Source organism: Ascaphus truei, chromosome 19, assembly GCF_040206685.1.
Source record: "Ascaphus truei isolate aAscTru1 chromosome 19, aAscTru1.hap1, whole genome shotgun sequence".
Lineage (NCBI taxonomy): Eukaryota > Metazoa > Chordata > Amphibia > Anura > Ascaphidae > Ascaphus > Ascaphus truei.
In genome coordinates, this window is record NC_134501.1 from 22,329,613 (window position 1) to 22,356,892 (window position 27,280).

General features: G+C 51.7%; 1 protein-coding gene across 1 annotated transcript in view; it reads left to right on the plus strand.

Moving 5' to 3' along the window:
• The first annotated feature begins 2,728 nt into the window (after positions 1 to 2,728).
• HSF4 (heat shock transcription factor 4) overlaps positions 2,729 to 27,280 on the plus strand; it is a 46,565-nt gene continuing 22,013 nt past the window's right edge. The window contains exons 1-7 of the mRNA XM_075576897.1: positions 2,729 to 3,012; positions 10,349 to 10,457; positions 14,730 to 14,857; positions 16,939 to 17,063; positions 17,634 to 17,709; positions 19,932 to 19,996; positions 25,414 to 25,513. Of these exons, the coding sequence (XP_075433012.1) occupies positions 2,887 to 3,012; positions 10,349 to 10,457; positions 14,730 to 14,857; positions 16,939 to 17,063; positions 17,634 to 17,709; positions 19,932 to 19,996; positions 25,414 to 25,513 (729 nt within the window). The 5' untranslated portion in view covers positions 2,729 to 2,886. The remainder of the gene's footprint in view (positions 3,013 to 10,348; positions 10,458 to 14,729; positions 14,858 to 16,938; positions 17,064 to 17,633; positions 17,710 to 19,931; positions 19,997 to 25,413; positions 25,514 to 27,280) is intronic.

Sequence of the window (27,280 nt, forward strand, 5' to 3'; positions counted from 1 at the left end):
CCGTCCCACCTCCCTCCGTCCCACCTCCCCCCGTCCCACCTCCCTCTGTCCCACCTCCCCCCGTCCCACCTCCCTCCGTCCCACCGCCCCCCGTCCCACCTCTCTCTGTCCCACCTCCCCCCGTCCCACCTCCCTCCGTCCCACCTCCCCCCGTCCCACCTCCCCCCGTCCCACCTCCCCCCGTCCCACCGCCCCCCGTCCCACTGCCCCCCGTCCCACCTCCCTCTGTCCCACCTCCCCCCGTCCCACCTCCCTCCGTCCCACCTCCCCCCGTCCCACCTCCCTCTGTCCCACCTCCCCCCGTCCCACCTCCCTCCGTCCCACCTCCCTCCGTCCCACCTCCCTCCGTCCCACCTCCCCCCGTCCCACCTCCCTCCGTCCCACCTCCCCCCGTCCCACCTCCCCCCGTCCCACCTCCCCCCGTCCCACCGCCCCCCGTCCCACCTCCCTCCGTCCCACCTCCCCCCGTCCCACCTCCCCCCGTCCCACCGCCCCCCGTCCCACCGCCCCCCGTCCCACCGCCCCCCGTCCCACCTCCCTCTGTCCCACCGCCCCCCGTCCCACCTCCCTCTGTCCCACCGCCCCCCGTCCCACCTCTCCTCTCCCCCGTGTTGAATGCAGTTCTATCCGTATGATTGTAATATTGTCATATATAGAGGGGATGATAAAACATTACACACACATTCATGTGACTGCTCCGATCTTTGGTTAAACGAACAGCAGCGATGTCGCGGCGAGCCAATGAGTAACGAGAAGTCGTTATGACGCGGCTAATGGTTGCAATGAGTGAGTGTGTTTCCATTCTCTGGCTTTTTATGTGCAGTACCTGCACCTGGCCTCCTGGTGGCAGTCTTGACCCTATAAACCGGCTGGTTATGAGTTCGTTTGCTGGACGCCTCCCGGGCAGGAATTGCTGTGTTTTCGGGTCTCTACTCAACCATACAAAAGATTCAGACACCTGGAAGTGTTTAGTCATACACGTGACTGCTATATATCGGGTTTCTAGTCTGATTCATAGCTCTGAATGGACAAGAATAATTCTCCGTTCCTAATTGGACTTCAATAGGCGTTTGCGTGGGATAGCTGCCTGATCAGCACTATCGCAGTTTAATGGTTCCCTTTGTGCAGGAGCCATACAAAGGGTTTGGTGTCGGCCTCAGTTGGTTTGGCTACTTATTATTTAGCATTAAACTCGCCCTCGAAGAGCTGAGGTCACTCGCACACGGTCACTCGCACTCGGGACAGCGGTCACTCGCACTCGGAGAACTACAGTAACAGAGGAGAAAGTGTTACACAATGAAGCCTCCGACTTCTTTCAGATGAAGTCTGTTTGGCAGCGAGGTTGCACTGCATGCATTTAACTCCTAAACTGCCAGACAGGCCAACAACGCACTGCTTTACAGATATATAGATATATATAGATATATATATAGATATATATATATATATATAAATAAAGCAGAAATAGCCGTGTTAGTCCAGTTGCAGAATAAATGAGTTCTTCAGTATTAGGTGATACCTTTTTTATTTGGACTAACAATTTATGTCATAGGACAAGCTTTCGAGAGTTCTCCTCTCTTCCTCAGGTCAGCGATGCTGATATACAAAGGTTTCTACGACTTAGGGATTGGGGGAAAAAAGATAGAATAAAGAACAGAGAGGCACTGGAAGGGTGTTAAAACCGAGATAAGGAAGGTGAGAATTAGGGATGAGGGGGTGCTGTACATCCACAGCAGCACAGAGGGGGAAGAGGATGCTGGGGGGAAGGTATAGGATGGCATCCATCCTTCCATCCGATAGATACTCACTGCTATCCAATGGGCTACAGGTCTTCCTGGCCGTGATGTGATGAGTGGTTGGTGTGAGGGATGTGTGAGTGAGTGGTTAGTGTGAATGATGAATGGTTGGTGTGAGGTCTGAGGGATGAATGGTTGGTGTGAGGGATGAATGGTTGGTGTGAGGGATGTGCGAGTGAGTGGTTGGTGTGAGTGATGAATGGTTGGTGTGAGGGATGTGTGAGTGAGTGGTTAGTGTGAATGATGAATGGTTGGTGTGATGTCTGAGGGATGAATGGTTGGTGTGAGGGATGAATGGTTGGTGTGAGGGATGTGCGAGTGAGTGGTTGGTGTGAGTGATGAATGGTTTGTGTGAGGGATGTGCGAGTGAGTGGTTGGTGTGAGTGATGAATGGTTGGTGTGAGGTCTGAGGATGAATGGTTGGTGTGAAGGATGTGCGAGTGAGTGGTTAGTGTGAATGATGAATGGTTGGAGTGAGTGATGAATGGTTGATGTGAGGGATGAGTTTGAGTGAGTAGTTGGTATGTGTGATGGATGAGTGAGTGGTTAGTGTGAATGGTGAATGGTTGGTGTGAGGGATGAGTTTCAGTGAGTAGTTGGTATGTGTGATGGATGAGTGAGTGGTTAGTGTGAATGGTGAATGGTTGGTGTGAGGGATTAGTGTGAGTGAGTGGTTGGTGTGTGGATGAGTGAGTGGTTGGTGTGTGTGAGGGATGAGTGTGAGTGAGTGGTTGGTGCATGTCAGGGATGAGTGTGAGTGGTTGGTGTGTGTGAGGGATGTGTGAGTGTGTGGTCGGTGTGAGCTCCCTTTGCATGATTCTGCATGTTTATTCAGAGCATTGTGACTGGATCACTCAGTCCTCCCCATTATGTGTATTGTTCTGTGCGGGGGGGGGGGGGGGGGGTCGGTACCAGCACTTTAGTGCTGAGTTTTTAGGAGTGAGAACCTGGTGATGTGAATCAGCTGCAGCCGCTGTCATTGTGACACTGTGACCTCAGTACATGATCTCTGTCCGTCTCACACACTCAGCTCCCCCCTCACTACACCACCTCACAGGCATGGAGTGTGAGTAGCAAGGCGCCCGTCACCATGCAGGAGTCTGCCAGCGCACTGGCAATGGATGGTTACTGCAGCAACGTGCCAGCCTTCCTCACCAAGCTGTGGACTCTGGTGGAAGACCCTGAAACCAACCATCTCATCTGCTGGGGGAGTGCGGTGAGCAGTGAGGGGGAGCACGGGGGGAGTGCGGTGAGCAGTGAAGGGGGAGCACAGGGGGAGCAGTGAGGGGGAGTGCGGTGAGCAGTGAGGGGGAGTGCGGTGAGCAGTGAGTGGGAGCACGGGTGGGAGGTGTGGTGAGCAGTGAGGGGGAGCACGGGGGGGGAGTGTGGTGAGCAGTGAGGGGGAGCACATGGGGGGGACAGTGTGGGTGAGCACGGGGGGGCAGTGCGGTGAGCAGTGAGGGGGGAGTGCGGTGAGCAGTGAGGGGGAGCACAGGGGAGTGCGGTGAGCAGTGAGGGGGGAGCACGGGGGAGCAGTGAGGGTGAGCACAGGGGGGGGACAGTGAGGAGGAGCACGGTTAGCACAAGGGGGGGGCAGTGAAGGCGAGCACAAGGGGGGGCAGTGAGGGGGTTATCCCATAACTACCCCCTCACTATATCCCATAACTACCCCCCTCACAAATTCAAATAATTACCCCCTCACTATACCCTTTAAACTATCCCCCTCAACTATATCCCACAACTAACCCCCTCACTATACCCCATAACTACCCCCTCACTATACCCCATAACTACCCCCTCACTATATCCCATAACTACCCTCTCACTAATTCAAATAACTACCCCCTCACTATATCCCATAACTACCCCCTCACTAATTCAAATAACTACCCCCTCATTATACCCCCATACTTACCCCCTCACTATACCCCATAACTACCCCCTCACTGTACCCCATAATTACCCCCTCACTATACCCCATAACTATCCCCTCACTATACCCCATAACTACCCCCTCACTATACCGCATAACTACCCCCTCATTATACCCCATAACTACCCCCTCACTATACCCCATAACTACCCCCTCACTATACCCCATAACTACCCCCTCACTATACCCCATAACTACCCCCTCACTACTGTATATCCCATAACTACCCCCTCACTATATCCCATAACTACCCCCTTACTATACCCCATAACTACCCCCTCACTAATTCCCATAGCTACCCCCTCACTATACCCCATAAGTACCTCCTTACTTTATCCTATAACTACCCCCTCACTATACCCCATAACTACCAAAAACTAACCCCTCACTATACCCCATAACTACCCCCTCACTATACCCCATAACTACCCCCTCATCATACCCCATAACAAGCCCCTCACTATACTCCATAACTAGCCCCCCACAATACCCTATAACTACCCCCTTAATTATACCCCATAACTTCCCTTTCACGATACTCCATAACTACCCCTTCATTATACCCCATAACCACCACCTTCATTTTGCCCCATAACTACTCCCTCTTCATATGAAATGATTGCCCCTCTACATAGAAAATAACTGCCCCCTCACTAAATCCCTCACCAAATAACTACTTGTCAATATAACCCCCGTCTCTGCTCCATCACTATGCCCCATGCCAACTAACTGCCCCTCTTAGCCTACGGAGCTTATTATTTCATCTGAGACAAATTATCAAATGTTTATGAGGGTTATTAATTAGAAATGATTTAAGTCGGACAGGTAATTACCTGCTCACCACACAGCAACTCGTTATACACCTCTAATCAATATATATCACCTGTGATCAATGAGCAGGTGATAAATTGTATACGGGGAAAGGTAACGGGAGATCGATGCGCACAGAGCACAACCCCTTCACCCCAGAGCATGACCCCGTTACCACGGAGCGTTACCCCCGTTACCCCGGTCGCACGACCCCCGTTACCCCGGTCGCACGACCCCCGTTACCCCGGTCGCACGACCCCCGTTACCCCGGAGCGTTACCCTGGAGCACGACCCCGTTACCCGGAGCACAAGCTTGGAGCACAACCCTGTTACCCCATCTACAACTAAAAAGCTTTCGCTGTCAGGGATCTGCTTTAGTTTCTTTATTACTTGTTCCTTATTTTAAATAATAGTAAAATTATGAACAGGAACAATCAAAAAGCTAAAAAGTGGGATCGCCCCGAAAATCTCAGGAAATAAACGATAATGGAAGAATAGTCATTTCTGCCCCTGGTTGGGGTGAGTATCGGGGTGAGAGCGTGCAGGGTTATTTAGCTCTGGGGGGAGGTTAGTTACAGAGTCTGTGGCTCGGCCGAGAGAGAAGTAAAGCAGGCGGGACACAGATAAATGTCCGGCCGAATGTCTGATGCCGCCTAGTAACCGTGTCCCACTCTGTCACTGCCAGACTCCCGGCTCCCGGTCTGTGCTTTGCTCCCCGGTTCCCGGCTCCCGGTGTGTGCTTTGCTCCCCGGCTCCCGGTGTGTGCTTTGCTCCCCGGTATGTGCTTTGCTCCCCGGCTCCCGGTGTGTGCTTTGCTCCCCGGTGTGTGCTTTGCTCCCGGTGTGTGCTTTGCTCCCCGGTGTGTGCTTTGCTCCCCGGTGTGTGCTTTGCTCCCGGTGTGTGCTTTGCTCCCCGGTGTGTGCTTTGCTCCCGGTGTGTGCTTTGCTCCCCGGTGTGTGCTTTGCTCCCGGTGTGTGCTTTGCTCTCGGTCTGTGCTTTGCTCCCCGGTGTGTGCTTTGCTCCCCGGTGTGTGCTTTGCTCCCGGTGTGTGCTTTGCTCTCGGTCTGTGCTTTGCTCCCCGGTGTGTGCTTTGCTCCCCGGTGTGTGCTTTGCTCCCCGGTGTGTGCTTTGCTCCCCGGTGTGTGCTTTGCTCCCCGGTGTGTGCTTTGCTCCCCGGTGTGTGCTTTGCTCCCCGGTGTGTGCTTTGCTCCCCGGTGTGTGCTTTGCTCCCGGTGTGTGCTTTGCTCCCCGGTGTGTGCTTTGCTCCCCGGTGTGTGCTTTGCTCCCCGGTGTGTGCTTTGCTCCCCGGTGTGTGCTTTGCTCCCCGGTGTGTGCTTTGCTCCCCGGTGTGTGCTTTGCTCCCCGGTGTGTGCTTTGCTCCCCGGTGTGTGCTTTGCTCCCGGTGTGTGCTTTGCTCCCGGTGTGTGCTTTGCTCCCCGGTGTGTGCTTTGCTCCCGGTGTGTGCTTTGCTCTCGGTCTGTGCTTTGCTCCCCGGTGTGTGCTTTGCTCCCCGGTGTGTGCTTTGCTCCCGGTGTGTGCTTTGCTCTCGGTCTGTGCTTTGCTCCCCGGTGTGTGCTTTGCTCCCCGGTGTGTGCTTTGCTCCCCGGTGTGTGCTTTGCTCCCCGGTGTGTGCTTTGCTCCCCGGTGTGTGCTTTGCTCCCCGGTGTGTGCTTTGCTCCCCGGTGTGTGCTTTGCTCCCCGGTGTGTGCTTTGCTCCCGGTGTGTGCTTTGCTCCCCGGTGTGTGCTTTGCTCCCCGGTGTGTGCTTTGCTCCCCGGTGTGTGCTTTGCTCCCCGGTGTGTGCTTTGCTCCCCGGTGTGTGCTTTGCTCCCCGGTGTGTGCTTTGCTCCCCGGTGTGTGCTTTGCTCCCCGGTGTGTGCTTTGCTCCCCGGTGTGTGCTTTGCTCCCGGTGTGTGCTTTGCTCCCCGGCTCCCGGTCTGTGCTTTGCTCCCCGGCTCCCGGTCTGTGCTTTGCTCCTGGCTCCCGGTGTGTGCTTTGCTCCCGGCTCCCGGTGTGTGCTTTGCTCCCGGTCTGTGCTTTGCTCCCGGCTCCCGGTCTGTGCTTTGCTCCCCGGCTCCCGGTCTGTGCTTTGCTCCCCGGCTCCCGGCTCCCGGTGTGTGCTTTGCTCCCGGCTCCCGGTGTGTGCTCTGCTCCCGGCTCCCGGTGTGTGCTTTGCTCCCGGTCTGTGCTTTGCTCCCCGGCTCCTGGTCTGTGCTTTGCTCCCGGCTCCCGGTTTGTGCTTTGCTCCCCGGCTCCTGGTCTGTGCTTTGCTCCCGGCTCCCGGTTTGTGCTTTGCTCCCCGGCTCCCGGTCTGTGCTTTGCTCCCGGTCTGTGCTTTGCTCCCCGGCTCCCGGTCTGTGCTTTGCTCCCCGGCTCCCGGTCTGTGCTTTGCTCCCAGGTGCCGGTTCTGCCATTAAACTGGTTCATGTTACTGAGATACTTTGTATCACTGGAAGCTGACAGTCTGATGAACCAGTGCGGTCTAGTATATGTATGTATGTATGTGTGTATGTATGTATGTATGTCTTTATTTATATAGCGCCTTTAATGTACATAGCGCGTCACAGCAGTAATACACGTGACAATCATATAAATACCAAATAACACAAAGGGAATAAGTGCTTCAGACGTAAAAGTAACATTTAGGAAAAGGAGTCCCTGCTCCAAAGAGCTTACAATCTAATTGGTAGGTAGGAAGAACGTACAGAGACAGTAGGAGGGAATTCTGGTAAGTGCGTCTGCAGGGAGCCAAGCTTTATGTATCGTGTATACTATAGTATTAGCCACGGTGCTACTCATATGCTTCTTTCATAGGTGTGTCTTAAAGGTGGATAGAGAGGGTGCTAGTCGGGTATTGAGGGGAAGGGGATTCCAGAGGTGCGGGGCAGTCAGTGAGAACGGTTTAAGGTGGGAGAGGGCTTTAGATACAAAGGGGGTAGAGAGAAGACATCCTTGAGCAGAACGCAAGAGTCAGGATGGTGCATAGCGAGAAATTAGGGCTGAGATGTAAGGAGGGGCAGAAGAGTGTAAAGCTTTAAAAGTGAGGAGGAGAATTGAGTGTGAGATGCGGGATTTGTCACTGCTAATGTGCCACAGTGACATTAGCCAGGACAATGTGAAGACGCTCGGCCATATAACACTGCCATTTTTAATTATTGGTCTCATAACTTTAGGCTGGGAAATCGGGGAAACCGCACCCAATTTATTATGAGGCGTCTCACAAAGAGAGAGAGAGGGAGGGGTTATCCTTACGCAGAGAGGGAGAGGGGGGGTTATCCTTACGCAGAGAGGGAGAGGGGGGGTTATCCTTACGCAGAGAGGGAGAGGGGGGGGGGTTATCCTTACGCAGAGAGGGAGAGGGGGGGTTATCCTTACGCAGAGAGGGAGAGGGGGGGGGTTATCCTTACGCAGAGAGGGAGAGGGGGGGTTATCCTTACGCAGAGAGGGAGAGGGGAGGTTATCCTTACGCAGAGAGGGAGAGGGGGGTTATCCTTACGGAGAGGGGTTATCCTTACAGAGAGGGAGAGGTTATCCTTATAGAGAGGGAGGGAGGTTATCTTTATGCAGAGAGAGAGGGAGAGGTTATTGTTACATAGAGGGAGGGAGAGGGGGGTTATCCTTACGCAGAGGGAGAGGGGTTATCCTTACACAGAGAGAGGGAGAGGGGGGGTTATCCTTACGCAGAGGGAGAGGGAGAGGTTATTCTTACATGGAGGGAGAGGGGTTATCCTTACACAGAGAGAGGGAGAGGTGGGGGTTATCCTTACGCAGAGGGAGAGGGGTTATCGTTACAGAGAGGGAGAGGGAGGGAGGTTATCCTTACGCAGAGGGAGAGGTTATTCTTACATAGAGGGAGAGGGGTTATCCTTAGGTCTCGGGCATGGTCAGCGCTTAGGTGCTGACCCGTGCTGAGGCGCGCTGCTGATCGGCAGTGAGCCCCTGCAGCCGCAATGAGAGCGGCTTTAGCAGGGGCTCGCGCACGCTTACGGAAGCGTGTGTCTTAAGAAATCTTTTGTTTTCTGAGCTCGCCGGAGCGCAGGGTCGGTCACGTGAGCGGCTCGCCCAATGAGGGTGAACCAGCTCCGTGACATCACAGCCGCCCCCCCACCCCCCCGACACGCCCCCGGACGGCGCGCAGTCTAAGGCCAGGGAAAGCACCCGCTTTCCCTCAGCCTCCGCACCGCTGAAGTCTCTATGGACTCAGCCTTATACAGAGAGAGGGAGAGGTTATCCTTATATAGAAAGAGGGAGAGGTTATCCTTACACAGAGAGAGAGAGAGAGAGAGAGGTTATCCTTACACAGAGAGAGAGAGAGAGGTTATCCTTACGCAGATGGAGAGAGAGAGAGAGGTTATCCTTACACAGATGGAGAGAGAGAGAGAGAGGTTATCCTTACGCAGAGAGAGAGGTTATCCTTATACAGAGAGAGGGGGAGAGCGGGGTTATCCTTCTACAAAGAGAGAGGGGGGGTTATCCTTACACCAAGAGAGAGTGTGAGAGGGGGGTTATCCTTCTACAGAGAGAGGTGGGGATATCCTTACACAGAGAGGGAGAGGGGGGTTATCCTTCTACAGAGAGAGGTGGGGATATCCTTACACAGAGAGGGAGAGGGGGGTTATCCTTATACAGAGAGAGGTGGGGATATCCTTACACAGAGAGGGAGAGGGGGGTTATCCTTATACAGAGAGAGGTGGGGATATCCTTACACAGAGAGGGAGAGGGGGGTTATCCTTATACAGAGAGAGGTGGGGATATCCTTACACAGAGAGGGAGAGGGGGGTTATCCTTATACAGAAAGAGAGGGAGAGGGGGGTTATCCTTCTACAAAGAGAGAGGGGGGTTATCCTTAAACAGAGAGAGAGAGAGTGAGAGGGGGTTATCCTTACACAGAGAGAGACAGTGAGAGGGGGTTATCCTTATACAGAGGGAGAGGGGGGTTAGCCTCACACAAAGAGAGACTTGGACTACTTTGCAGACTTATTAAGGGCGGTTAGTTTCTGTGAGATAAGTCTCAGTCTTTGCAGTGGGAGATCGGGTGTTGGGGGAGCACATATTGTTTTGCATCAGTGATTCCCAACAAGGGGTCCGCCGAATATAATGGGGGATCCAGGCACTATAGCGGGGTACTGAGGATGTGTGGGGACTGCGCACTTAGTAAGGCCCCAAACTGCACCTTAGTGTGGGGGGTAACGCTGTCCCAGCAAGAGCTTCCAAAGTCGCTTCCCACAATGCTTTGCATCCACAGCAGCGAGGCCTAGAAAGGTTGGGAACCACTGAATTATATGCATCCACTTCCCTAGCAGCTCTACTTCATAATGACATCATTACAATGCGCCTGGCTGCACAGGAAGTGGGCTGTCTGACATCACACTCACGGGTCATTACTCCAATCACAACTGACTGTGATGCTGTAATAGTTTCCTGGATAGTTTAGTGGTTAGTGAATGGGTATTTAGTTATTCTTACTATAGTGTGATATTACTAAGTGTGTCCTGGTCAAAGCCCGATACACAAGGAAGATTTTTTTTTTGTAACCCAATTTTCTCAAATGTCCTAATAATAATCTTCCTCTCTCTCCTGCCCCCCTCTCTCCCTCTCTCTTGCTCCCCCACTTTTTATCTCTGTCTCACTTCCTCCTCTCTAATATTCTCTCTGTTGCTCCCCATTTCATTCCCTCTCGCTCTCACCTTACCCCCCTCTCTCGCTCTCTCCTTCATTCTCTCTCCTTCTCTCTCTCATTCTCTCCCACCCCCCTCTCTTGCTCTCTCTCCTTCCCTCTCTCTCGCTCCCTTTCTCTGTCTTTCTTCTAGAATGGAACCAGTTTCCACGTGTTTGACCAGGGCAGGTTTGCCAAGGAGGTTCTGCCCAAGTACTTCAAGCACAACAACATGGCCAGCTTTGTGAGGCAGCTGAACATGTGTAAGTCTGAAAATCTCCCACCCAAACATATGTGACTATCAGGTAGGTCGGGCGCTCAGAAAGCGCCCAAACTGAACCCCGGCTGCTGGAACTCGTGTTGGCGCCCCCAGCCTTTTTCAGCTCTGACACTCCTTACAGTCCTGTCCATTCATCTATTGGCACCCAACGCATTTCGCTGCGAATGCAGCTTCCTCAGGGGCTCCTGATAGTGTCTGAGAAAAGTTCCTTCCTAAATTCTCGTTCGCCGATGACGTCAGAAACATTACAGGCAGCGCTCCAACAGGGGCTGTAATTAGGCTTTACCATTGATACAATTATGTGTATATATACAGTGTTCGACAAACCTATACGTTTGCTCGCCCCGGGCGAGTGGATTTAACCCCCGGGCGAGTAAATATTGGCCCAAGCAGCACACGTTTGGTACTAGGTGGCGAGTAGATTTTTTTGTGTGGCGAGTAGATTTTTTGGTGATTTGTCAACCACTGTATATATATATAGGGTGGTTTTCTGGGTATGCACCTTAACCCTGGCTGTGCTCAAAGCTGTGACCATGCAGCAAGCTTAAGCCTATAGGGAACCATGTTAAAAATGGTTATTGAGGCAAAAAGTGACACTGTGTGTTCTCATTTGCATGTCATTTCCCAGAATCCCTTGCTGCAGTGGAAGTGCTGTATGCTGGGTGATGATGGGGAAAGGCGGGGTTGCAGACCTGCCTAAGACATGCAGATGAGCATACAGTTGTATTTGCATATATATATATATATATTTCCCTTCCCAATCCCTGTCTAAGTCATAGAAACCTTCATATATCAGTATTGCTGACCTGAGGAAGAGAGGAAAACTCTCGAAAGCTTGTCCTATGACATCAATTGTTAGTCCAAATAAAAAAGGTATCACCTAATACTGATGAATATATATTATATATCATAAGGAGACTCATTATATATTATAATATCAAGCGCTGTGAAGTTTAAAAATAGGTTTAATGATGCCAATAAGTATAATACGGAGTATGATTGTGCATTATGGCAAAGGTATATACAGTACTTGTATAGAAGCAGAGAATGGTCACTGTGACAATAGTACTATGTATTCTTAGACATTTTAGTGCATCAGAGGAACAGAAGAGGAAAAATGAGAGAGAAAAGCATCTGTTAATACAGTTTCCATCTAAAACCCATCCATATGGTTTGGTGTAAGCAAAGAGATAGACCTGCTCGCCTCTCGCAGAATGGATCAGAGATCAGCACAGGGCTCACTTATCTCCCCGAACATTTTCCCTCAACCAGCGGCTTCCTGTCCATTTCCTTTTTATTTAAAATGTTTGATAAATATATTACAATATTTCTGATACATAGTTAGTGCCCACCTGGGACAGTGAGTGACCCTGTTCAGTGCCCACCTGGGACAGTGAGGGACCCTATTCAGTGCACACCTGGGACAGTGAGGGACCCTGTTCAGTGCACACCTGGGACAGTGAGTGACCCTATTCAGTGCACACCTGGGACAGTGAGTGACCCTGTTCAGTGCCCACCTGGGACAGTGAGTGACCCTATTCAGTGCCCACCTGGGACAGTGAGTGACCCTATGGAGTGAACATCTGGGACAGTGAGTGACCATATGGAGTGCCCACCTGGGACAGAGAATGACCCTATTCAGTGCCCACCTGGGACAGTGAGTGACCCTGTTCAGTGCACACCTGGGACAGTGAGTGACCCTATTCAGTGCACAGTTGGGACAGTTAGTGACCTTATGGAGTGCACACCTGGGGCAGTTAATGGTGCTATGCAGTAAGTGGCAGATGTGAGGAATGTACCAAGTGTGAGAGACCGATGTGAGGAATGTCTCGATTTGAGTGGCAGGTGTGAGGAATGTCTCCTGTGTGAGTAATGTCCCCTGTGTGAGTGACAGGTGTGAGGAAGGTTCCCAGTGATAGTGACAGGTGTGTGTAACGTCCCTGTGTGAGGGACAGGTGTGTGAATCTTTCCTGTGTGAGTGACATGTGTGAGAAAGTACCCATGTGTGTCATGTGTGAGGAATGTCCTATGTGAGTGACGTCCCATGTGTGAGTGAGAGGTGTGAGGAACATCCCCCGTGTGAGTGACAGGTGTGAGGAACATCCCCTGTGTGAGTGACAGGTGGGAGGAATGTCCCATGTGAGTGACAGGTGTGAGTAACGTTCCCTGTGTGGAGGAACATCCCTGTGATAGTGACAGGTGTGAGGAACGTCCCCCGTGTGAGTGACAGGTGTGAGGAACGTCCCCTGTGTGAGTGACAGGTGTGAGGAATGTCCCCCGTGTGAGTGACAGGTGAGACGAATGTCCCGTATGAGTGATAGGTGTGAGTAACGTCCCTGTGTAAAACACAGGTGTGAGGAATGTCCTGTGTGAGGAATATCCCTGTGTGAGTGACTGGTGTGAGGAACATCCCCCTGTGAGTAACAGGTGTGAGTAACATCCCCTGTGGGAGTAACAGGTGTGAGTAACGTTCCCTGTGTGGAGGAACATCCCCGTGTGGGTGACAGGTGTGAGTAACATCCCCTGTGTGAGTAACAGGTGTGAGGAACGTCCCCTGTGTGAGTGACAGGTGTGAGGAACGTCCCCTGTGTGAGTGACAGGTGTGAGTAACGTTCCCTGTGTGGAGGAACATCCCCGTGTGGGTGACAGGTGTGAGTAACATCCCCTGTGTGAGTAACAGGTGTGAGGAACGTCCCCTGTGTGAGTGATAGGTGTGAGTAACATGCCCTGTGTGAGTAACAGGTGTGAGTAACATCCCCTGTGTGAGTAACAGGTGTGAGGAACGTCCCCTGTGTGAGGGACAGGTGTGAGGAACGTCCCCTGAGTGAGTTGCAGGTGTGAGGAACGTCCCCTGAGTGAGTTGCAGGTGTGAGGAACGTCCCATGAGTGAGTTGCAGGTGTGAGGAATGTCCCCTTAGGGAGTTGCCGGTGTGAGGAACGTCCCCTGAGTGAGTTGCCGGTGTGAGGAACGTCCCCTGAGTGAGTTGCCGGTGTGAGGAACATCCCCCGAGTGAGTTGCAGGTGTGAGGAACGTCCCCTGAGTGAGTTGCAGGTGTGAGGAACGTCCCCTGAGTGAGTTGCCGGTGTGAGGAACATCCCCTGAGTGAGTTGCAGGTGTGAGGAACGTCCCCTGAGTGAGTTGCAGGTGTGAGGAATGTCCCCTGAGTGAGTTGCAGGTGTGAGGAACATCCCCTGAGTGAGTTGCCGGTGTGAGGAACATCCCCTGAGTGAGTTGCAGGTGTGAGGAACGTCCCCTGAGTGAGTTGCAGGTGTGAGGAACGTCCTCTGAGTGAGTTGCAGGTGTGAGGAACGTCCCCTGAGTGAGTTGCAGGTGTGAGTAACGTCCCCTGTGTGAGTTGCAGGTGTGAGGAATGTCCCCTGAGTGAGTTGCAGGTGTGAGGAACGTCCCCTGAGTGAGTTGCCGGTGTGAGGAACATCCCCTGAGTGAGTTGCAGGTGTGAGGAACGTCCCCTGAGTGAGTTGCAGGTGTGAGGAACGTCCCCTGAGTGAGTTGCAGGTGTGAGGAACGTCCCCTGAGTGAGTTGCAGGTGTGAGTAACGTCCCCTGTGTGAGTTGCAGGTGTGAGGAACGTCCCCTGATTGAGTTGCAGATGTGAGGAACGTCCCCTGAGTGAGTTGCCGGTGTGAGGAACGTCCCCTGAGTGAGTTGCAGATGTGAGGAACGTCCCCTGAGTGAGTTGCAGGTGTGAGGAACGTCCCCTGAGTGAGTTGCAGGTGTGAGGAACGTCCCGAGTGAGTTGCAGGTGTGAGTAACGTCCCCTGTGTGAGTTGCAGGTGTGAGGAACGTCCCCTGAGTGAGTTGCAGGTGTGAGGAACGTCCCCTGAGTGAGTTGCCGGTGTGAGGAACATCCCCTGAGTGAGTTGCAGGTGTGAGGAACGTCCCCTGAGTGAGTTGCAGGTGTGAGGAACGTCCCCTGAGTGAGTTGCAGGTGTGAGGAACGTCCCCTGAGTGAGTTGCAGGTGTGAGTAACGTCCCCTGTGTGAGTTGCAGGTGTGAGGAACGTCCCCTGATTGAGTTGCAGATGTGAGGAACGTCCCCTGAGTGAGTTGCCGGTGTGAAGAACGTCCCCTGAGTGAGTTGCCGGTGTGAGGAACGTCCCCTGAGTGAGTTGCAGATGTGAGGAACGTCCCCTGAGTGAGTTGCCGGTGTGAGGAACGTCCCCTGAGTGAGTTGCCGGTGTGAGGAACGTCCCCCGAGTGCCCTGTGACCTCAGCCCGTCGCTCTCGTGTTGCAGATGGCTTCAGGAAGGTGGTGAATATTGAGCAGGGCGGCCTGGTGAAGCCGGAGCGAGATGACACCGAGTTTCAGCACCTGTACTTTCTGCAGGGACACGAACATCTCCTGGAACACATCAAGAGGAAGGTGAGATACCAACCTCCTGAGGCCAGGGTCTGTGTGGGGAAGGATGGGACGACTTGGGATCTGTCCTCTAATGTCTTATTCCCTTCACTGCTTCATCGGGGACACACACACACACACACACACACACACACACACACACACACACACACACACACACACACACACACACACACACCTCTTTGAATTCTATGGTTTTACATATCAGGACATAATAACAATCATCTGTTCCTTAGCAGGTCTTAAAATTAGGTAAATACAACCTCAGATGAACAACAACACGACATATTACCCCGTGTCATGATTTATTTAACAAAAATAAAACCAAAATGGAGAAGCCATGTGTGAAAAACTAAGTACATCTTATGATTCAATAGCTTGTAGAACCACCTTTAGCAGCAATAACTTGAAGTAATCGTTTTCAGTATGACTTTATCAGTCTCTCCCATCGTTGTGGAGGAATTTTGGCCCACTCTTCTTTACAATGTTGCTTCAGTTCATTGAGGTTTGTGGACATTTGTTTATGCACAGCTCTCTTAAGGTCCTGCCACAGCATTTCAATCGGGTTGAGGTCTGGACTTTGACTGGGCCATTGCAACACCTTGATTCTTTTCTTTTTCAGCCATTCTGTTGTAGATTTGCTGGTGTGCTTGGGATCATTGTCCTGTTGCATGACCCAATTTCGGCCAAGTTTAGCTGTCGGACAGATGGCCTCACATTTGACTCTAGAATACTTTGGTATACAGAGGAGTTCATGGTCGACTCAATGACGACAAGGTTCCCAGGTCCTGTGGCTGCATAACAAGCCCAAATCATCACCCCTCCACCACCGTGCTTGACAGTTGGTATGAGGTGTATGTGCTGTGTTTGGTTTTCACCAAACGTGGCGCTGTGCATTATGGCCAAACATCTCCACTTTGGTCTCGTCTGTCCAAAGGACATTATTCCAGAAGTCTTGTGGTTTGTTCAGATGCAACTTTGCAAACCTAAGCCGTGCTGCCATGTTCTTATTAGAGAGAAGATGCTTTCTCCTGGCAACCCTTCCAAACAAACCATACTTGTTCAGTCTTTTTCTAATTGTACTGTCATGAACTTTAACATTTAACATGCTAACTGAGGCCTGTAGAGTCTGAGATGTAACTCTTGGGTTTTTTGCAATTTCTCTGAGCATTGCACGGTCTGACCTTGGGGTGAATTTGCTTGGACGTCCACTCCTGGGAAGATTGGCAACTGCCTTGAATGTTTTCCACTTTTGAATAATCTTTCTCACTGTAGAATGATGGACTTTAAATTGTTTGGAAAAGGCCTTATAACCCTTCCCAGATTGATGGGCAGCAACACTTGCTTCTCTAAGTCTTTCCTCCTTGGTATTGTGTTAACACACACCTGAATGCTCCAGACCAGCAAACTGCTAAAACTTCGGCTTTTATAGAGGTGGTCACACTTGCTGATGATCAATTAATCAAGGGCATTTGATTAGCAGCACCTGTCTGCTACTTAGCATCTTAATTCCTATGGAAGCAGTAAGGGTGTACTTAGTTTTTCACACATAGTATCTCTATTTTGTCTTTATTTTTGTTAAATAAATCATGACACAGTGTAATATGTCATGTGTTGTTGTTTATCTGAGGTTGTATTTACCTAATTTTAAGACCTGCTAAGGAACAGATGATTATTATTATGTCCTGATATGTAAAACCATAGAATTCAAAGAGGGTGTACTTTCTTTTTCACACAACTGTGTGTGTGTGTTTGTATATGCAGAGCAGTGTATATGTGCGATATGCAGAGTGGTGTGTATCTGTACTGTGCAGAGCGGTGTGTATCTTTACTGTGCAGAGCGGTGTGTATCTTTACAGAGCAGAGCTGTGTGTATCTGTACTGTGCAGAGCTGTGTGTATCTGTACTGTGCAGAGCGGTGTGTATCTGTACTGTTCAGAGCAGCGCAGCTCCCTTTGGCAGTGAAGAGGTTATTAAGATTGATAAATTTGATCAAATAAAAAATAGAGAAATATATGGTGACGAGTCAGCAAATAGAATACATATCACTTTCAGACTGATATATGCCTTGTGACTGTCTGCAGGTGTCAGTTGTGAAAAACGAGGAGACGAAGCTTCGTCACGAGGACGTGAGCCGGCTCCTGTATGAGGTGCAGATCCTGCGGGGACAGCAGGAGAATACAGAGTGTCAGATGCAGGACATGAAACAGTGAGTAGTAGAGATGATAGAGGACACCTTGGTCTTGTTCTTTCTTTTTTATAAAAGACAACAGTCAGTGTAAAGGAAGACAGGGGCAGAATATAATGACTGCTAAAGCCTTACTTAACCCATCATACAGAATAATTAGGATTATGGCCACACTGCAGGGTGTACAAATAAATCCCATACATACTTTTGATGTGGCTTTTCCGATTTTTCAGTGATTTTGTGCTTTTCAGTATATTTATTTTATTCCTAAAAGTTTTTGTCAGAGCTGAAATTGAAGCAGCTCATTCGGGGCGCCGGCCTTGTGACATCACTGGTAACCGCGTGCGAAGCCGAGAGACCAAATGATTAGAGTAGAGTTAATCCTTTTATAATATCCCTGTCTGTAGAATATAATATGATCTGCACGGAGGTTAGAAAGGCTAATAAAAATGTAAAATAAAACCGTGAGCCTCCTTCTGTTACTTTGGGCAGTGCACTGCCTTATTTTTCTACTTAAAATAAAAAGAAAACTGGTTTTAATATCTGTGATTTTTGTTGTTTTAACCCCTTGTGTTCTGCTTCCACTCGCAGACAGAATGAGGTCTTGTGGCGTGAGGTTGTGTCCCTCAGGCAGAACTACTCCCAGCAGCAGAAGATAATCAACAAGGTCAGTGTCGCAGAGATCACATCAGTGAGACCCCAGTTCTGGTTCCGTCGCGCCTCTCGGAATATCTTCCTTGGCGCCAGATTACTGATGTGCAAAGATTAACCCCCGTCCTCCCATATAATGAAACCCTGTCACCGAGCCTGGTGTCTCTGTGAGTCTCTGTAGGATCGCAGGGCTGGGGCATTGCAAGTTATAAAACGTGAACTGGATCACAGTCTCGTGACATAGAGCTTGGCTGATCATTCTGCACATCTTTTAATGCCACACTCCTTAGATTGTCAGCTCTTCAGACAAGGAGGGATTCCTACTTTATCCTGTCTCTGGCTGTCTTGTAAAGAGTTTCAGTCTATAATGATTGTGTTTCATTGTGATAAAATATAATACTCCTATTGAATAAGACTAACAAAAACCTTCCCTTTACAGAGGGAAAACTGTGTGTGTGTGTAAGGTTTGTGTGAGTGCTGTCTGTGTGTGAGGTTATATAGTGAGTATTGTCTCTGTGTGAGGTTACAGAGTGAGTGCTGTCTGTGTGTGATGTTACAGCGTGAGTGCTGGCTTTGTCTGAGGTTACAGTGTGAGTGCTGTCTGTGTGTGAGTTTACTGAGAGTGCTGTCTGTGAGGATACAGAGTGAGTGCTGTATGTGTGAAGCTACAGTGAGTATTGTTTGTGACTTTAGAGTGAGAGACACACAAACTCGGGTTGTACATGAGACACACACAAACTCGGGTTGTACATGAGACACACAAACTCGGGTTGTACATGAGACACACACTCTCAGGTTGTACATGAGACACACACGCACACACTCGGGTTGTACATGTGACACACACACACACTCGGGTTGTACATGAGACACACACTCAGGTTGTACGTGAGACACACGCACACACTCGGGTTGTACATGAGACACACACGCTCGGGTTGTACATGAGACACACACTCGGGTTGTATATGAGACACACACACTCAGGTTGTACATGAGACACATACACTCAGGTTGTACATGAGACACACACACAGGTTGTACATGAGACACACACGCTCGGGTTGTACATGAGACACGCTTGGGTTGTACATGAGAAATGCTCGGGTTGTACATGAGACACACTCGGGTTGTACATGAGACACACTCGGGTTGTACATGAGACACACTCGGGTTGTACATGAGACACACACACCCAGGTTGTACATGAGACACACACACTCAGGTTGTACATGAGACACACACACTCAGGTTGTACATGAGACACACACACGCTCGGGTTGTACATGAGACACACACACGCTCGGGTTGTACATGAGACACGCTTGGGTTGTACATGAGAAACGCTCGGGTTGTACATGAGACACACACTCGGGTTGTACATGAGACACACACACTCGGGTTGTACATAAGACACACACACTCGGGTTGTACATGAGACACACACACACGGGTTGTACATGAGACACACACACTCGGGTTGTACATGAGACACACACACTCGGGTTGTACATGAGACACACACTCGGGTTGTACATGAGACACACACGCTCGGGTTGTACATGAGACACAGACGCTCGGGTTGTACATGAGACACACGCTCGGGTTGTACATGAGACACACGCTCGGGTTGTACATGAGACACACGCTCGGGTTGTACACGAGACACACGCTCGGGTTGTACATGAGACACACGCTCGGGTTGTACATGAGACACACGCTCGGGTTGTACATGAGACACACGCTCGGGTTGTACATGAGACACACGCTCCAGTTGTACATGACACACACACTCCGGTTGTACATGAGACACACACTCCGGTTGTACATGAGACACACACACACTCGGGTTGTACATGACACACACGCTCGGGTTGTAAATGAGACACACACAGACACATACACACTCGGGTTGTACATGAGACACACACAGACACACATACTCGGGTTGTACATGAGACACACACAGACACACATACTCGGGTTGTACATGAGACACACACAGACACACATACTCGGGTTGTACATGAGACACACGGGTTGTGGGGTTTCCTTGTTGTTACTTGCGGGTTAAGGACAAAGAGCCCCAATAATATACATTCTGCAAGCTGAGGGCACCTCAGGTGTTGGGAAGTTTGCAGAGACTCAGCACTGCTGTATAATGCAGCACGTATAGTTAGGGATAAGGATGGGGGAAGGGTCGGTGATTGGCATATGACTTGTGCTTCTCTCTGACAGTTAATCCAGTTTCTGTTCGGACAGTTGCAGTCCGGCCCCAGCTGCGCTGGAATAAAGAGAAAGAGGTGAGTGCCTGGGGCGACCCCCGAACACAAAGCCCCAAAACCACAAGCTCAGCGCGGCCAGCACGCCGGTCACCTGACCCGGTCACCGTGGTGACCGCGCTGAATGGACCTGCTGAGTCAGATCTGCTGACCGGTGGCTTTCAGAGCTGGAGACAAACTGCCCTCTCAGCTCACTGCCTTATTGTGAGGGGAGGAAGTTACCCCAAACCAGGAGAGGGGGCAGGGAGATACCCCAAACTGAGAGAGGTGACAGGGAGATCCCCCAAACTGAGAGAGAGGGGGCAGGGAAATACCCCAAACTGAGAGAGAGGGGGCGGGGAGATACCCCAAACTAAGAGAGAGGGGGCAGGGAGATACCCCAAACTAAGAGAGAGGGGGCAGGGAGATACCCCAAACTGAGAGAGGCGACAGGGAAATACCCCAAACTAGGAGAGAGGGGGCAGGGAGATACCCCAAACTGAGAGAGGCGACAGGGAGATACCCCAAACTGAGAGAGGCGACAGGGAGATACCCCAAACTGAGAGAGGCGACAGGGAGATACCCCAAACTGAGAGAGAGGGGGCAGGGAGATACAACAAACTGAGAGAGGCGACAGGGAAATACCCCAAACCAGGAGAGGGGGCAGGGAGATACCCCAAACTAAGAGAGAGGGGGCAGGGAGATACCCCAAACTGAGAGAGGGAGGCGACAGGGAAATACCCCAAACTGAGAGAGGGGGGGCAGGGAGATACCCCAAACTGAGAGAAGGAGACAGGGAGATACCCCAAACTAAGAGAAGGGGGCAGGGAGATACCCTAAACTGAGAGGCGACAGGGAAATACCCCAAACCAGGAGAGGGGGCAGGGAGATACCCCAAACTGAGAGAGAGGGGGCAGGGAGATACCCCAAACTAAGAGAGAGAGGGGGGCAGGGAGATACCCCAAACTAGGAGAGAGTGGGCAGGGAGATACCCCAAACAAAGAGAGAGGGGGCAGGGAGATACCCCAAACTGAGAGAGGCGACAGGGAAATACCCCAAACTAGGAGGGGGCAGGGAGATACCCCAAACTAAGAGAGAGGGGGCAGGGAGATACCCCAAACTAAGAGAGATAGGGCAGGGAGATACCCCAAACTAAGAGAGAGCAAGGCAGGGAGATACCCCAAACTGAGAGAGGGAGACAGGGAGATACCCCAAACTAAGAGAAGGGGGCAGGGAGATACCCCAAACTAAGAGAAGGGGGCAGGGAGATACCCCAAACTAGGAGAGAGGCGACAGGGAAATACCCCAAACTAGGAGAGAGGTGGCATGGAGATACCCCAAACTGAGAGAAGGGGGCAAGGAGATACCCCAAACTGAGAGAGGGAGGCAGGGAGATACCCCAAACTGAGAGAGAGGAAGCAGGGAGATACCCCAAACTGAGAGAGAGGAAGCAGGGAGATACCCCAAACTGAGGGAGAGGGGTCAGGGAGATACCCCAAACTAAGAGAGAGGGGGCAGGGAGATACCCCAAACTAAGAGAGAGGGGGCAGGGAGATACCCCAAACTAAGAGAGAGGGGGCAGGGAGATACCCCAAACTAACAGAGAGGGGGCAGGGAGATACCCCAAACTAAGAGAGAGAGAGGGCAGGGAGATACCCCAAACTAAGAGAGAGCAAGGCAGGGAGATACCCCAAACTGAGAGAGGGAGGCAGGGAGATACCCCAAACTAGGAGAGGGGGGAAGGGAGATACCCCAAACTAAGAGAGGGGGCAGGGAGATACCCCAAACTAAGAGAGAGCGAGGCAGGGAGATACCCCAAACTAAGAGAGAGCGAGGCAGCGAGATACCCCAAACTAAGAGAGAGCGAGGCAGGGAGATACCCCAAACTGAGAGAGGGGGCAAGGAGATACCCCACACTGAGAGAAGGGGGCAGGGAGATACCCCAAACTGAGAGAGAGGGGGCAGGGAGATACCCCAAACTAAGAGAGAGGGGGCAGGGAGATACCCCAAACTAAGAGAGAGGGGGCAGGGAGATACCCCAAACTAAGAGAGGGGGCTGGGAGATACCCCAAACTAAGAGAGAGGGGCAGGGAGATACCCCAAACTGAGAGAGGGAGGCAGGGAGATACCCCAAACTGAGATAGGGAGGCAGGGAGATACCCCAAACTAGGAGAGGGGGGGGGGGCAGGGAGATACCCCAAACTAAGAGAGGGGGGGGGGCAGGGAGATACCGCAAACTAAGAGAAAGGGGGGCAGGGAGATACCCCAAACTGAGAGAGGGAGGCAGGGAGATACCCCAAACTGAGAGAGGGAGGCAGGGAGATACCCCCCCCATCACTCTTAGTTTGGGGTAAGGGCAGGGAGATACCCCAAACTAAGAGGGGGGGGCAGGGAGATACCCCAAACTGAGAGTGATGGGGGGGGGGGGGGGCAGGGAGATACCCCAAACTGAGAGTGATGGGGGGGGGGGGGCAGGGAGATAACCCAAACTAAGGGAGGGGGGGCAGGGAGATACCCCAAACTAAGATAATGGGGGGGCAGGGATGTACTCCAAACTGAGAGAAGGGGGGCAGGGAGATATCCCAAGCTAAGGCTGCGTCCCTGCTGGTGCTGAGCGTGCTGTGTGCTCTGCGCTCGCCGCTTTTACTTCTTGTACTCTTTATGTTGACGTCCCCGCCCACGTGCAACCTTGGCGCTTGAGGAGACAAAAAAACTGAATTTGAAGCGTTAGAGGGGGCAGGGAGATACCCCAAACTAAGAGAGAGGGGGGGGGCAGGGAGATACCCCAAACTAAGAGAGAGAGGGGGGGCAGGGAGATACCCCAAACTAAGAGAGAGAGGGGGGGGGGCAGGGAGATACCCCAAACTGAGAGAGAGGGGGGGCAGGGAGATACCCCAAACTAAGAGAGAGAGGGGGGGCAGGGAGATACCCCAAACTAAGAGAGAGAGGGGGGGCAGGGAGATACCCCAAACTAAGAGAGAGAGGGGGGGGCAGGGAGATACCCCAAACTAAGAGAGAGAGGGCGGGGGGCAGGGAGATACCCCAAACTAAGAGAGAGAGGGGGGGCAGGGTGATACCCCAAACTAAGAGAGAGAGGGGGGGGGCAGGGAGATACCCCACACTGAGAGAGAGAGGGGGGGGGGCAGGGAGATACCCCACACTGAGAGAGGGGGGGCAGGGAGATACCCCACACTGAGAGAGAGAGGGGCAGGGAGATACCCCAAACTAAGAGAGAGGGGGGCAGGGAGATACCCCAAACTAAGAGAGAGGGGGGCAGGGAGATACCCCACACTGAGAGAGGGGGGGCAGGGAGATACCCCACACTGAGAGAGGGGGGGCAGGGAGATACCCCACACTGAGAGAGGGGGGGGCAGGGAGATACCCCACACTGAGAGAGGGGGGGCAGGGAGATACCCCACACTGAGAGAGGGGGGGCAGGGAGATACCCCAAACTAAGAGAGAGAGGGGGGGCAGGGAGATACCCCAAACTAAGAGAGAGAGAGGGGGCAGGGAGATACCCCAAACTAAGAGAGAGAGAGGGGGGGCAGGGAGATACCCCAAACTGAGAGAGAGAGGGGGGGCGGGGAGATACCCCACGCTGAGAGAGAGGGGGGGCGGGGAGATACCCCACGCTGAGAGAGAGGGGGGGCGGGGAGATACCCCACGCTGAGAGAGGGGGGCAGGGAGATACCTCACACTGAGAGAGGGAGGGAAGGGAGATACCCCAAACTGAGAGAGAGAGGGGGCAGGGAGATACCCCAAACAGAGTGAGAGGGGGGGCAGAGAGATACCCCACACTGAGAGAGAGGGGGGGCAGGGAGATACCCCAAACTAAGAAAGAGAGAGGGGGGGGGCAGGGAGATACCCCAAACTGAGAGAGAGGGGGGGGCAGGGAGATACCCCACACTGAGAGAGGGGGGCAGGGAGATACCCCAAACTAAGAGAGAGGGGGTAGGGAGATACCCCAAACTGAGAGAGAGGGGGGGGGGGGGGCAGGGAGATACCCCAAACTGAGAGAGAGGGGGGCAGGGAGATACCCCACACTGAGAGAGGGGGGCAGGGAGATACCCCAAACTGAGAGGGGGGGGCAGGGAGATATCCCAAACTGAGAGGGGGGCAGGGAGATATCCCAAACTGAGACGGGGCAGGGAGATACCCCACATTTAGAGAGGGGGGGCAGGGTGATACCCCAAACTAAGAGAGAGGGGGGGGCAGGGAGATATCCCAAACTAAGAGAGGGGGGGGGGGCAGGGAGATACACAAAAGGGACAGAGAGGGGGCAGCGCTCTCATGTTGGATGATGTAACTCTGCTGTCTCTTTGCAGCGCTCTCATGTTGGATGATGTAACTCTGCGGTCTCTTTGCAGCGCTCTCATGTTGGATGATGTAACTCTGCGGTCTCTTTGCAGCGCTCTCATGTTGGATGATGTAACTCTGCTGTCTCTTTGCAGCGCTCTCATGTTGGATGATGTAACTCTGCGGTCTCTTTGCAGCGCTCTCATGTTGGATGATGTAACTCTGCTGTCTCTTTGCAGCGCTCTCATGTTGGATGATGTAACTCTGCGGTCTCTTTGCAGCGCTCTCATGTTGGATGATGTAACTCTGCGGTCTCTTTGCAGCGCTCTCATGTTGGATGATGTAACTCTGCGGTCTCTTTGCAGCGCTCTCATGTTGGATGATGTAACTCTGCGGTCTCTTTGGAGCGCTCTCATGTTGGATGATGTAACTCTGCGGTCTCTTTGCAGCGCTCTCATGTTGGATGATGTAACTCTGCTGTCTCTTTGCAGCGCTCTCATGTTGGATGATGTAACTCTGCGGTCTCTTTGCAGCGCTCTCATGGTGGATGATGTAACTCTGCTGTCTCTTTGCAGCGCTCTCATGTTGGATGGTGTAACTCTGCGGTCTCTTTGCAGCGCTCTCATGTTGGATGATGTAACTCTGCGGTCTCTTTGCAGCGCTCTCATGTTGGATGATGTAACTCTGCTGTCTCTTTGCAGCGCTCTCATGTTGGATGGTGTAACTCTGCGGTCTCTTTGGAGCGCTCTCATGTTGGATGATGTAACTCTGCGGTCTCTTTGCAGCGCTCTCATGTTGGATGATGTAACTCTGCTGTCTCTTTGCAGCGCTCTCATGTTGGATGATGTAACTCTGCGGTCTCTTTGCAGCGCTCTCATGTTGGATGATGTAACTCTGCTGTCTCTTTGCAGCGCTCTCATGTTGGATGGTGTAACTCTGCGGTCTCTTTGCAGCGCTCTCATGTTGGATGATGTAACTCTGCTGTCTCTTTGCAGCGCTCTCATGTTGGATGGTGTAACTCTGCGGTCTCTTTGCAGCGCTCTCATGTTGGATGATGTAACTCTGCTGTCTCTTTGCAGCGCTCTCATGTTGGATGGTGTAACTCTGCGGTCTCTTTGCAGCGCTCTCATGTTGGATGATGTAACTCTGCTGTCTCTTTGCAGCGCTCTCATGTTGGACGATGGAAATACTGCTCTCCCGATGTCCAAATTCAGCCGCCACTTGCCGATGGATTCTCTGCAAGATCCATATTACATCCAGTCGGTGAGTCTTCTCTTTCCGTTTCAGGCACTTTAGCAGTTAGCGTTACCTTGCATGGCCTCCTCACTTGTAAGGCTCTACCCTCCTCTGCCCCTCCTTACATCTCAACCCAATATCTCACTTACACCCCTCTGTCCCTCCTTACATCTCACCCTAATATCTCACTATACCCTCCTCTGCCCCTCCTTACATCTCAACCCAATATCTCACTTACACCCCTCTGTCCCTCCTTACATCTCACCCTAATATCTCACAATACACTCCTCTGCCCCTCCTTACAACTCACCCTAATATCTCACTGTACACCTGCCCCTCCTTACATCTCACTATACACCCTCCTCTGTCCCTCCTTACATCTCACCCTAATATCTCACAATACACTCCTCTGCCCCTCCTTACAACTCACCCTAATATCTCACTGTACACCTGCCCCTCCTTACATCTCACTATACACCCTCCTCTGTCCCTCCTTACATCTCACCCTAATATCTCACAATACATTCCTCTGCCCCTCCATACATCTCACCCTAATATCTCACTATACCCTCCTCTGCCCCTCCTTACATCTCATCCTAATATCTCACTATAACCTCCTTACATCTCACCCTAATATATCACTATACACCCCTCTGCCCCTCCTTACATCTCATCCTAATATCTCACTATAACCTCCTTACATCTCATCCTAATATCTCACTATACCCTCTTCTGCCCCTCCTTACATCTCACCCTAATATTGTATTGTATTGTATGACTTTATTTATATAGCGCCATTAATGTACATAGCGCTTCACAGTAGTAATACATGTGGTAATCAAATAAATAACAGATAATATAAATAACAGATCATGGGAATAAGTGCTTTAGACAAACATAACATTAAGGAAGAGGAGTCCCTGCCCCGAGGAGCTTACAATCTAATTGGTAGGTAGGGAGAACGTACAGAGACAGTAGGAGGGAGTTCTGGTAAGTGCGTCTGCAGGGGGCCAAGCTTTATGTATCATGTGTTCAGAATATCCACAGTGCTATTCATATGCTTCTTTAAGCAAGTGTGTCTTAAGGTGGGTCTTAAAGGTGGATAGAGAGGGTGCTAGTCGGGTACTGAGGGGAAGGGCATTCCAGAGGTGTGGGGCAGTCAGTGAGAAAGGTTTAAGGCGGGAGAGGGCTTTAGATACAAAGGGGGTAGAAAGAAGACATCCTTGAGCAGAACGCAAGAGTCGGGATGGTGCATAGCGAGAAATTAGGGCTGAGATGTAAGGAGGGGCAGAAGAGTGTAAAGCTTTAAAAGTGAGGAGAAGAATGGAGTGTGAGATGCGGGATTTGATTGGAAGCCAGGAGAGGGATTTCAGGAGGGGAGATGCTGAGACAGATCTAGGAAAGAGTAGAGTGATTCTGGCAGCAGCATTTAGGATAGATTGTAGGGGAGACAGGTGAGAGGCAGGAAGGCCGGACAGCAGGAGGTTACAGTAATCAAGACGGGAGAGAATGAGGGCCTGAGTCAGAGTTTTAGCAGTCGAGCAACAGAGGAAGGAAAAAAGGGGGGAAAGTTTGCGCCAAAAAAAGAATTTTTCCTACTGTTCAATATGTGGTTCCAGTCCTTTCCACAGAGTGATTTCGCTGCCTGAGTCTTTCAGAGGTTATTCACCAACCTCTGTGTGGATTTGAATAGAATAAAGGGTGGAATGTCCTCGGGCGCGTCACTCTGCTTGCGGCTCCACGGCGTGTATTATATACAAGGCAAAGGAGAGAGAGAAGGGCCACAGTGAAAAA